Source organism: Semicossyphus pulcher, unplaced genomic scaffold (assembly GCF_022749685.1).
Source record: "Semicossyphus pulcher isolate SPU_LCO1_2020_fin unplaced genomic scaffold, fSemPul1.0.p SCAF_20, whole genome shotgun sequence".
Lineage (NCBI taxonomy): Eukaryota > Metazoa > Chordata > Actinopteri > Labriformes > Labridae > Semicossyphus > Semicossyphus pulcher.
In genome coordinates, this window is record NW_027211694.1 from 12,215,431 (window position 1) to 12,228,551 (window position 13,121).

At 38.1% G+C, this 13,121-nt stretch overlaps 1 protein-coding gene across 1 annotated transcript in view; it reads right to left on the reverse strand.

Moving 5' to 3' along the window:
- Nucleotides 1-12,285, reverse strand: part of cerk (ceramide kinase) — a 38,011-nt gene extending 25,726 nt beyond the window's left edge. The window contains exons 1-2 of the mRNA XM_069671505.1: nucleotides 12,138-12,285; nucleotides 855-992 (exon numbers count right to left, since the gene is read on the reverse strand). Of these exons, the coding sequence (XP_069527606.1) occupies nucleotides 855-992; nucleotides 12,138-12,285 (286 nt within the window). The remainder of the gene's footprint in view (nucleotides 1-854; nucleotides 993-12,137) is intronic.
- Nucleotides 12,286-13,121: the final 836 nt, after the last annotated feature.

The following is a 13,121-nucleotide window of genomic DNA, read 5'->3' on the forward strand; positions in this document are numbered from 1 at the left end:
CACCTTCATAGCTTCGGTTCAGACTTGGCCAGAGAATAAACCCTGGCTTATCCTCACCAGCCATGAGTAACAAATAAGGACATATGGGAAATGAAGAAGCCAGTAAGGTTAGAGGTTTAGGGCTCTGTTGATAGTCATACCAAAAGTAGAGAAGGACCAACATAATATCCTGATAGGGAATGTTACAGAAATATTTACATTCAGGACCCATAATTCCCTCGCTAAACACTTGGTCAGCAGATTCACTCACTGAGAAAGTGAAATTACAACACTAAGCATTATTTTCATATCATATAGAAAAGTTAACTTTTCAGCCATGTTTTTCAGTCCAAATAACTAACAGTAGGTGGCACTTGCAGTGGGGGTATGCAGAGAAAAACAATCCTTTAATAATTTATATAAAGACATACATGATTGAAAGCGTCTTTGAAACAGGTTTCTTAACACAGGGTCTTGGCAAATTCACCCAAAATGTAACTGTGATGCAATAACCTAATACAGTCAAATGAAAGTGACAGTGATGATAACTGGCTTGAGGCGATGTTTGTGTGAAGAAAAAAATTATTATATTTCTTGAAGTTTAGCTCTTGCATAAAGATAGAGAACATGCTATAGAGAGATTTAAAAAAAAAAGATGCTAAAAGATTAACCTTCAATGCAATAAAAGTTTTGATATCTTTTAGTACCTCACATTGATTAAGCCTTAAAAACAATGGATCCTACCAAGAGTGCAGCTTGTATGTTCTAGGATTTGACAAAGCTCAAACAGAGCCATAGAAGATATCAAATTAAATGAACTTTGCACTGAGAATCCTAATATTGTCCCGTTGATTGTGTATACCAGTGTAATATACCTGTGAAAGCATAGGGATATGGCTGGGAGCACTGCTTTGATGTTCTGTCTGTACTCCTTTTCTTTGTGGCATCTTGGTCGTCATCTTTGGCCTTGCAGACGGACACTATTTCACAGATCTTGACAGCATGGCTTTTTGCTGGAGAGACATAAATTCATGCATTAACTGCATTACACTATTACCATTGCATTTTCACATGTAAATAAACACACACTGACAATAATGGAATGGTAAATGGACTGCACTTATATAGCGCTTTCTAGTCTTCTGACCACTCAAGGTACTTTACACTACATGTCAGCATTTACCCTTTCATTCACTAATAGTATCATACAAGGCAACTGTTCATTCACACGCATTTACACCTGCAGGCTATGCCTCCGGGAGCAATTTAGGGTTCAGTATCTTGCCCAAGGATACTTCAGCTTGTAGACTGGAGGACGACTTACTCTACCACTGAGGCACAGCCGCCGCTAAAAACAAGCATTCATATAAGTTGTTTGGATCATTAAAGCCGAAACAATCAATATTTGTAGTTTATGAATTGATCACAAGAGAAAATTGTATAAGCTAAATGCAAAGTAAAAAGACAAATAAACCAGACTAAACACCAATAAAGCTGCAGCTGCCAAATGCAGAAAGAAAGCTGGAAAAAAAATTCAAACTCTGTGGAGGCACAACTTTGGCCTTATTCTGTTAGCTGCAAATCCAAACTTAATTCAATGCGATAAGTCCACTTATTTTTCTATCTTATAAGTACAAAGCCTCAGAGTTCAATTTGTCTCTGTTTTAGGACTGTAAATTCGTCAGGGAAAGTCAAAAGACTCTAATGGTCTCTTAACTCTATTTACAGTAGGGTTTCCCCAAGAAAAGTTGTTAGGCGAAGTGCCAAATATCTTTTGATACCATTCGCCCCGGTTTTTGGCAGTTAGTGTTAAAAGTTGAGGGAAGGTTTGAAAATATGAGTAAGCAGCCTAATGTGCTGTTATAAATAAGTAATTTATTCAACACATATTTAAAAAATTGTAAATTGACTGCACATGCGTATAAACTGCTTTTGTAGTCCTTCGACCACTCAAAAGGCTTCAGACAACGTGTCACATCCCTTCACAAACACATCCACACACTTATGACAGCCAAGCTGCCCATCAGTTCTATAATCACAATCACACAAATTCACTCACCTATACCTCAGGTGCAATTTTTAGGTTCAGTGCTTTGCCAAAGGACAGGGGATTGCACAGCTGATCTAGTGATTAGAAGACAACCCACTCTACCTCTAAGCCACAACAACAGAATTAATCTTATCAAAGTGTTTGCACTACATTCAAGTTCCAGATTGCCGGCTATGGTACTTGGTCAACCTAGATATCCAAACTGATCTGTATAAGGCCCAGGAAAAACAACAGCTGTTGCATTTCATTTACATTCATTTGTTTTTAAAGTGCTCATTCAAAAGAGAACATACGCTTATAATAATGAAATGATGCCCTTCATTTATGTAATGTTTAGGATATCAATACTTAGCTGTACTTGTAACAATGTTACCATGTACGCCCTGCATGGTTATAACAATACCAAGGACAAGCTTGTGATTTTGTCTCTCTGATGCAGGGCTAATGTTGATATCTCTGTGGACATTGTTAGCAGTCGATTCCTCATTGCCATCATCTCAAGGAAAAACAGACAAGTTTTTTTTGGCTTTTGTCTTTTTGTAAAACTGGCTGCTTGACCAGCTTACTTAGGCTCTCTTATTTTTCTTCGGAACAGGAAACAGGATACTAGTTTAAAATGAATGTCTTTGTGTTGTAATGAATTTGTGGAAAAGTTGAGATTCAGGTAAAAGTGTTGGGAAATCGTTTGTTTTGACTAGTAGTGCAGCCGATCCCAAAACTAAGGGTTGAAATTCTCCCACCAGTTAATAAACTTGTTCATAAAGTTACACCAGAAATTTTGACAATGACTGCCATTATCTGTAGAGTGCTTACTTTAAAATGATCTATTACCTTTTGGTCAATTGCCTCTTTAGTCAAGGTCAACAGAGAGAAGTAGAAAGAGGCAAGGTGGGGCAAGCCACTGTAAGTGACCAGAGGTGCAAGTGTCTGTGTGGGGAAAAGAGGACTTGTTTTTGTGGATAATTGCTGAAATTATGTCATTCTGTGGGAAACACTGGTATCATCTACCACAGCCTATTCAACACTACTTCTCACTGTACAGCTCTGTCAGAGCCCCTCAGGGAACTGTTCTCTCCTCCTTTTCACCACCTACACATCAGACTTCAAATACAACTCCAACTCATGTCATCTACAAAAGTTCTCTGATAACACTGCCATTGTGGGGTGTATTGAAGGTGGACAGGAGGAGTAAAGGAGCGGTTTGTTGGGTTGTGTGGGGAAAATCACACGCAGCTGAACTAAGGGGAAAACAAAGGAGTTGGTGGTTGACCTCAGAAGAAAAAAGACCTCTCCTTCAGTCTGCATCAGTGGGAGTGATGTGGAGATTGTCAAGTCCTACATGTAGCTGGGCGTATGACAGAATAGAGTGGTCCACCAACACGGACACTATGTAAAGGAAGGGCCAGAGCCGGCTTTACTTCCTGAGACTCAGGTCCTTTAACGTTTGCAGCAAAATGCTCCACATTTTACCACTCTGTTGTTGCGAGCATTATCTTCTTTGCTGTTATGTGTTGGGGTGCAGGCATCACAGGAAAGGGCATGTATCTGGACATCCTGTGTATTCAAGCACAAAGATGTGTAAATAAATTCAAAAGTGCTCTTTGTACTAGGAAAGGACAATATTACTTGGAATGAGTTAAACTGACCTTTTCCACTGCATCACATTGATTCAGCAGTGCTCACATTGGAACATAATGGGAATAAGGTAGCCCTGTACGAATGTTCCCTTTCCCACCTCAAACTAAATTTTATCTCCTGCAGGTTGCTGGTTTTGTGCAAAAATACAATAAATAAATAAAAATGTCTATTGTATCTTCATGTTTGTTACCTGGTTAACAGGGAAATCCCCAAATATTGTCTGTCTGTGTTAGCCTAAGGCAAATCTTTTTCTGTCAAAGACAGAACGAATCCATAAATGACTCCGTAACCGATCTCTCTCTCGCACTAGCCAGGCCTGTCCTGTGAACAACAAATGATCAAATCAACCCTAGAAACAAATATTAAGTCATAATATCTGGGTGCAGTGTGTTAGAGAAGAAACCGGACACGATAGCTGACATTCGCAAATTCTAACTCTGCTCCAACAGCACACACACGCACATGCACATGCACACACACACACACACACACACACACACACACACACACACACACACACACACAGTCAGAGACGCATAAACCATACACTCTCAGACATACACACAAGTAGGAAGTAATCCCACACATGCCCACATACAAATTCCCTACTTTTGAACGCAGTGCAGTCCCTAAGCTACATGCTAAGCCCTTGGCCATAGAAGGCAGATCCTCTCTGCTCTGCTCTGACTTTCTTTTCTTGTGCCTGAAAATAATCTTAGCACTGGCAGTCAGACAGTGTGTGCTGCCTATTCATACCTGCTGGATCAGTGTGTTTCTGCAAGCTGCGAGCTGCAGAGGTCTGCAACCTGCAAAAGGTTAGCTGGGGGGAAGGCTGATTTTCTAATGTCTTGAACTTGTTTTGCATTTGGAGGAGAAGCTTTGAATTAGTTTTTTGTTAAGTTATTACCAAAGAACACTGACATAGAAGCATGTTACAATTTATGTTGATGTGATAGTCTATATCTTGCTTCCATTTTCTACAGCAATTTCTTTTTACTAGATGGCTATTTACATTTATTTTTTGATCATTTACTTGTTTCCTTCATGTAAAGCTTCAGCTTTCAGTTACCGTGAACAAAAGACTTGGATGTGACAGTTAAGTGTAATGGGAGTAGCCTAAACACCAAGAGACAAACCACAGGCTATAACCAGTCATGAGGAGGGCAACCATAAATAGCACAAACTGACAACAAACCTTAATATTTTCATTTAGACAATATTGAAGGCACAAATGATTTATTCCGCATGGACACGACACTCTGTGTTAGTGTTACTGACTCATGATTCCAGGCTGAGCCCAATGTTAACATTTGAGACTGCTAGGTGACCTCGATATCAATGTTTTCAAGTAAAGCCATTAAGTTTTCACTGCAATTTTTTTTTCAAACTTTATCTCTGGCATGCTAAATGTAATATGTATGTTGATGATACAACTCTCATGTTGTAAGATAAATATTTAGCTACAGTAAGCAGTTGGTTAGCTTAGCTAGCATACAGACTGGAGTCAGCTCGCTGGCCCTGTCCAAAGCATCAAAACTGCACTTCAATGGCTGCAAAGATCCTCCCATAAAAGCCTGTAAAACCGCAGACATTTTTACATTCAAGATTTAACATGGATTTGACAAACAAGGCATAAAGTGTTAATTATTGAGTTTTAGATTTGCTAAAGGTTAAAGTTAGAAAATAAGGACAACTCAAAGAGCTATTGCGCGGAATGAGGGCAAGGAGAAAGACGGAGTGCAAATCTATCTTTGTGCAAATTATAAAAATGGCAGTGTTAAGTTAATGTAATCCCTAACTCTGGCATTGTTAGCGCTTTCCTACGAGCCAAAAACACAGTCCATTGGGCCAAGTGAACTGGTTTCCATAAGGATGAGATGGATTCACATCTACAATGCACTACTGTAATCTTATAAAGGGCCAGAGCCCATTTGCAGATTTTAAGAGTGATAATTCCCTCTCAGGCCTATAGGCTAAATTGAATTACAGGTAAAAAACTTTTTTGTTATGAAGTCATGACCCTTCTTATTTATTTGGGGCCACTTAGTAGTAGTCAGTTCTCATCAACGCTGACACAGGAATCACATACAACAGCTGCACATAAATTGACAAACAAACTTTTACGCACCAGTTCAGTAAGAGACAGCAACCATCTCTATCTTTTATGACGGTACAATAACCAATTGTGTTCCCGTCTTACGTTCAAGAAGCAATAATTAAACCACACAATGCATTTATCAATCTCTTCTTGTAAACACAAAGACATCACTTACGGCTTAGTAAAACTCTTCTTATGGGCCGCAGTTTTCTTTGATCTTCAGCGTTATCCAATGTATCCCCTTTCGTTTATGTATGTTGGTTTACTGAATGTTTACTTTTGTTTGACTGAATTATTAAGGTATAGGATTTGTGAAAGCCTCTTTATCTCAAAGAGCACTGAATAGCGGGCTGAAGTGTTTGTTTGTCATACTATAAAAAGAACACAGTCCTACAGTTTAGAACCAGTAAAGTGTTCCTTTAACAACCAGGGCTAAAATACAGTTGCAATCAAAGATTCAGTCACAGAGAGTCACAGGTGTTGGCAGCATTTGTATCCTACAATATTGAAGAAAAATCTTGTGTTTATGTAATGGAGCTAAGGAGGTCAGTGTAATTCAGCTGTTTTTGTAGAAATATTATCCACTATGTAATTCAAGTATGAGGTTTTGAACAAAAACTATTGTTAATTCTGGTAGACACACACATTTGGAGTAAGGTAGAGAAGGATTGTACCTTCTGAAAGAATGTAGATTGGCAGAAACCCTGCTCAGTATGGCAAATGCAAAATACGCAGGCCAATAGTGGGCTCATTTACATCCCTCCATGTAATCCTAAGAGGTCAAGTGGGAATTAATTGAATGATGTCAAGAAACAAAGAGCAGATTCAGATTATAATGCGAACTAAAGGAATATGAGGGACCAGAAAATGAAAATGTATGAGAGAAAAACAGTAAAAATATAGAGTTAAATGATGAGCCATATGATAATTGTCTGGGTAGAATTTTGTTCCCCACCCTGGCATTAACTCTTAGGATTCCAAATTGGACATGCCCCTGACTGCTAGTCAAATATCATGTTTGCTCTGTTGCTAATGGCACAAAAAGATGACACTGTTCATCAAAATAAATATTTCAACAAGTATAGATTTGGACTCTTTGGTTCTCCAACCCCTCTTAGGTCAGAGTTATCAAGAAAGCTTGCTTTTCTTTGTCAAAGGAACACAATTGCATGCCAAATTCCACCAAAGCTTGAACTGATACAAATTTCTTTGTAATCATATTAAAAAAATGTATTTTTTCCAGCCACTTTTTTACTAGCATTTGACTGTTTGCTTGTGCACATTTCCCTACGTCCCTACAAGATATTTTGTTTGTGTATGTTAATAATAATAATATATATATTTGACAGCACAGCACCTGGACTTGATGTCTTTAAGTCCTTTGACAACAACAAGAGGCTGTTATAACATTTATATTCTGCTGTTGTTCTCTGCACCCCTCCCTTTATGTGTATTAACTGTGGTAAATCAGGAAGTAATCCCTTTATTGTTACTGTGGTTTGGCACTGACAATGTGGTAGAAGACAAGCAAGCACAAGATACAGAAAAGACTTGCATTATGCCACACTATTTATGCAGTTTTAACTTAATTCCTACTTTCCACATTGCATTCCAAGTGCCATGCAATAGGGGTGCAAGACAGGGGATATGATTAGCCAAGTGTGTGAACTGTTTTTGTTGTTGGTGATAAAAACATTTAACCACTTTTTTCCTTTCATACTGGATTGTATTTGCAGAGGGATCCATGCAGTATGCAAATGTTGTACTGCAATAATAAAAATAAAAAAAATCAAATAACATGGTTGTTTTACCATTATCAGTTTTGCACTTCTTTGATCCTCAACTACACCAAAACCTCATCATTCAGGACATTGATTGATAGATTTTAATGTTCAATGTAATGAACGAATCTATATAGTCGGTTAATTAACAATCTATTATTAATTGGATAAAAAGAAAAAAGATACATTTTTGTATTAGCATTATATTCAAAACAAAAAAAATATATCTTGTTTTCTTGTACAGTACAATGTACCGGCTATGGGCCCATCACAAAACGAAGAGGAGAGAAAATAGACAGAGTCTCAGTGCGTTATGTTTGTTTTAAATGAACGTAACCGTAATTGTGCGTTTGTCCGTGTAAACGGTCGGACACTAATCTACACTAATCTAACTTCCTGTAATTTATAACGTGAGCTACACAAGCCGCGGCATTGGCTGGCTGCCCCCAGTGATGTTTTCACAGCGCATGCCGTGCATCATAACAGAGACCCAACTAATCGATGATGAAATTCATTGCCAACTATTTTAATCATTGATTTTAATTCGATTTAATCGATTAATTGTTGCAGCCCTACTGTCATCATCACTGTCATCATCATCCCTGTCATCATCTCTGTATATATATAAATACCCCCACACACACATAGAGAGAGAGAGACAGAACAAGCAAGTTGTCATTGTTCCTTTTAGTCAAAACAATAAAATGGGGTATGATTTTGAGCGTAAATTAATTTTTCATATTTTTCAAGTTTTAATGCACCAAACTTGTTCAAATCATGATAATAACACTCTCAATCAATTCCTCATGCCAATTTTGTCAAAAATCCTAAATGGCTGCAAAAATGGCTGCCAAACGGACCCTTGGGACAATATTTTGAGTTGGGAACATAAAAATATGTATACTAGACACCATGAGGATTACAAAAAACTAAGTAAGAAAAATATATTCATGGGGTGCAAGGAGACCCTATCTTCCTACTAAACTAATAATGCTGCAAGTAATGCAGTACAAGCCACAATCTACCCAATATTCAGCTGTCCTCTTCTGGCAGTGTTTACAGTATTTCTCTGTTTTTCTCTCTGTCCCTCTGCACCTGCCTCTCAATGCACAGACAGGGCTGTGCATTGAGCACCCGCTTTAGATTACAAAGCACAGATCAGCCTGAGTACACATGGCAGTGAGCTGTCAAACAAGACATGTGGATTTCTCCCAGGCAAAAGCGGTTTGTTTAGCCAAAATTTAAGTAAACAGATGTAAAGGAAAGGACAGCAAAGGTGGATAGAATGACAGGGGAGCATTCACTCTGGGTGCAACAATACTGGTAGTTCACAACCTGTGCAAAAGTACCAAACAGTAAATGCAACTTAAACTTTAGCTTGACATTAACACTCACTAATTCATGTATACAAACACACATGCATACAATGATGACAGATATTGCCATGCAAGGATAATTCACATTCACATACACATCCGTACTGATGGCTATGGGAACAATTTCAGGGGCAGCATCTCTAGCCCATGCGGAAATGCAAACTGGATGAGCCAGGGATAATTTGTCAATCTTGTCTTTACCCACCAGCCAATAAGATAATAACATTATAAAATAACTTTATGTTTGATATAAATGTAAACATTTGAACATAAAATGCTGTGGATCTCCATTCTCTTGTGTCTCTTTTGGATTTAAGCCACACTGGCAGCATGGCTCTAGGGATGGCAATGTCAGTTTTGGTCCACCATTTTGGTCCAAAATAAGTTATCTGGGCAAATATTGGATACATTGATCAAATATTTGCATCAGACATACCTTATTTCAGATGGTAATTCTCCAGTGCCACCATTTTAGTTTTTTTTTGTAGAATGTCTCTAGAAATATTGGCTGGATTGCCATTTAATATCTATATTTTAGATATAAATTTTGCCCTAATCTCTATTTAGCAATTCTACATTGCTATGTACAATCTGTAGGCAGGGACGTGGATTTTATGGATGGCAAGTGATCTGGTTTCTGTTTGTACGGCGCTTGTCGTCCGAGTAATATTGACAAATATTGAGTTCAACATGAATGGGACTAGTCACTCTGTAGCTGTGTCCCAATCCAGGGGCTTCAGCCTTCGAAGGAGGCTGTCTACGGAGGATGCTCCAGCCATTCCCACCCTTACCCTTGTGTCACCAAACGCCGCTTCTGTAGCTTAGCAACAGGTAGCTAGTGGGCTAACTAGCTAGCATAACTAACGTCACATAACTTAACCTATTATTTTAAAGATAATTGTTTTCAAGGGCCCTTTCATTTTTTTTAAATGTGAAACGCTAGCTATGAATTGAATTTGCGCACAATGAATCTCGAGATACGTTGAACCGTGAAGAATGCACCTGATGGATCCTTTGTGGCCCGGGAAAAGGAGGACGCATTTGTCGGGCCGCATCTGAAGGAGCCTTCAAATTGGGGCAGCCTTTGAAGTGCCGCTGTGACGCAATCAGACTTCAAATACGGCCTTCGAAGGCTACAGCCCCTGGATTGGGACACAGCTAATGTATCACTGTGCCTCAGCCAGATGCTCTGAAGACTGGTCATTAACATTACAGCTAACCGTGTATGTCTACATTGATCAGGCTGGTACCTCAAATTCACACAGCAGACTCTTAATTTACTGGTTGCATGATAACTTAACATACAGATAAATGTACATGATAATAAACAGCTGATCTGTGGTAACCTGTAGACAGAGTGCAAGAGAATGTTTGGTCCGCTTGGCAACAACAGTCCAGTGTCAGTTAAGTTGTGGAACTACTAGTGTTGGCGGAGCAAAAAATAATCTGTTGTTGATTATTACTTTTTACTACTATTTGCTGCTTATACTGTATAATTGTTATATAATTGTTGTTGTCACACTCGAGGTCGACATGTAAGACATTTAAGTCCAAAAATAGAGCATTTTTTGTTTTGAGGGTGCAAAGAAGTTGACAATACCAATTAGCATCACCCCTGCTTTTACTACAGTCACTGATAAACTCTCAGATTGTATTGACTTATAATGATAAGCACACTTTACTTTAAGATATGCATGTATAAAAAGATAAATATAATTAGCTAATTTGTCTTGCTTAAGCACTTCAAGTTATTGCTTTCCCAGAAACAGTGTGGCTACTGATTTTTTTAAGAGTGGTGTTTGATGTTACACTATCTGTATAATCATGATTAGTAAAGTCTCCTTGTTTGATCCTTAAATCCATGATTAACTTGCCTGCTCTTGTCACTATAATCACTAGGGTGGGTTTTGAGGTAGTCAAATTGAACATTGACTCCATAAAGACGGACTTTATGGCAGGTTATTATAGGACGCTTGATATCACTTTCAGGAAGGTCAATAGCCAGGTTTAAACCATAGCATGTCACTTAAACTGGTCACTTACTCCTACTTGTACGTATAACAGCTGTATATGCCTCTTATTTTATATTATTTATTTCATCTAGTGTTATTTTTATACTGTATTTACTTACTTGCTATTTTGTCTTTGTCATGGTGCAACACCTGAATTTCCTCTCTGAGGATCAATAAAGGATTATCTTATCTTAAACTAAGGTGTGCAGTGCCAGCAGCTGTAATCACTCCACGCAATATGGTAAGGAAAACCAGACAACTTATCTAGGAGTGAAAACATTAGCATCAGGAGGTCATAAGTGCATCTGAATTTGTTTTGTTTGCTTGTGTCTGTACAAATCACGGTACAGGGTCAGTTAATTGACTTTTGCTTATGAAGGAATGAACACTTCCTTTCTGGGGCCTAACAGAACAGTCAACCCTCCCATTCTAGGTTCTGCTGGTTAGAAACAGAGCCTCCTAATTATTGCTAAATTTAAGCCCATCTGTGTGAGCTGCTCCATTCAGTGTACAGACCCCAACGTCAGTAGCTACATAAACAGACTGCCTCTCTCTAAACTTATGCATGATAAAACATGCCGAGTGAGAAGACAGCTGCCTCACTTTAATATGGATGACAATGGTTATAACCATTTCAACAAGCTTTTGGTAGTGAAATGCTATCCCATGCTTGCATGATTGTCCAAGAATCCATAATGGCTAGGTAAGATAAGATAAGGTAAAATAATGAATAAAAGTCATTTTCGGAAATCCTTCAAAATGTTATAAAAGTCTTCTAAGACTACTAAAATTGTATTAATATATTCAAGATCCAATAGAAAGAGGGATTTCGAATAAGACCAGAAGTCAAAATCCTATGAGAACCAAACAAAAGTACTTTTAGAGGAATCATAAGAAATGTATTGAAACAAATAACAAACAAATAAACAAACAAACACATTTCTAACAGGTATTTAAGAACCTTTAAAGAACCAACACCTTTTCCTATATAATTAATTTAAAAAGTTTTTTAAAAGGTTTCTATGGGAATAGATAAAATCCTATATGACGTTTTGACCTATGTTACATTTACCAAAGGCAATTGATTACTTGGAAATTTGGCATATTCCCTCGTTTGAAGCAATGCATCAAAATCTCTTTGTTTTGCAATATGACAAAGCTATCAAAATTAATTCAACCACCTGCATGTGAGACTTAGCCTACCTTTAACAAAAATGTTGCTGATGCCAGAGCGTCGTTTTCTGCTCTTCTCAATTTTCTTCCACGCCAAAACATTGCCATTTAAAACGACTTCAACTTGTCTGTGCTTCAGAAAAAGCTTCGATAATAGTAACCTGGGTTGGTTTTCCATGTTATCCATCCGACATTTCATTAGATACGTCCGCAGATCCTCAGCTCAACTTTGTTACGCATAATAAAATGCGTAGGCGTGTCTTCTGTGCTGAGTCGGTTGCCGGTTGGCACGAGCTCGGGGAGTTGAAGCAAAGATCGTGTATACCAAAGAAGCTTCACTCTAAAGGAAAAAAAACTGCCCGACTTACCATTATGTGCTGTCTTTACAAGCATACAGCGGTGATAATAAGACTTAAAAGATTGCAAATGAGTTTCTCAAAAGAAAATCTGTTGATTTTTTTTTCACATTATAAGCAGTTTTTGACACTAAGTGTCAGTGAAACAATCACATAGTCATGTTACGTTTGCCTTTTATAAGACAAAAACAACCTCATCCATCCATCCTCAAGCTGTACAGCTTAGATGCTTGCAGTGGTTGGAGGGGAGCCCAGCTGAAATTAGGTCAGAGGTGAGGTACATCCTGGACAGGTTGCCAGTCAATCATTGGGCTGACAGACCGAGAAAGACAACCTTCCACGATCACATTTACAACTATGAGCAATTTAGAATCGCTAAACCTTAGTTTCTGCTGTGGGAAGAATATCCAAGTCTAATGAAGAGCAGTTGTGCTTGAAATGACACTTTGATTCGGTATCAAATATGTGGACATTGTAGCCCTGCAGTGTGCCAGCATTTCATTTCAGTGTTTCAGGAAGTTGTCTGAACAAAACAAAACAACTACAGTGAAGCTACAAAAAACTCTTTCATCAACATCCTTAACTTGTTTTGTTTTTTTACAGGTGACTTTAAATATAAACTCTTTATGCCTTATGTCAGTGTTATAAACCCATATAG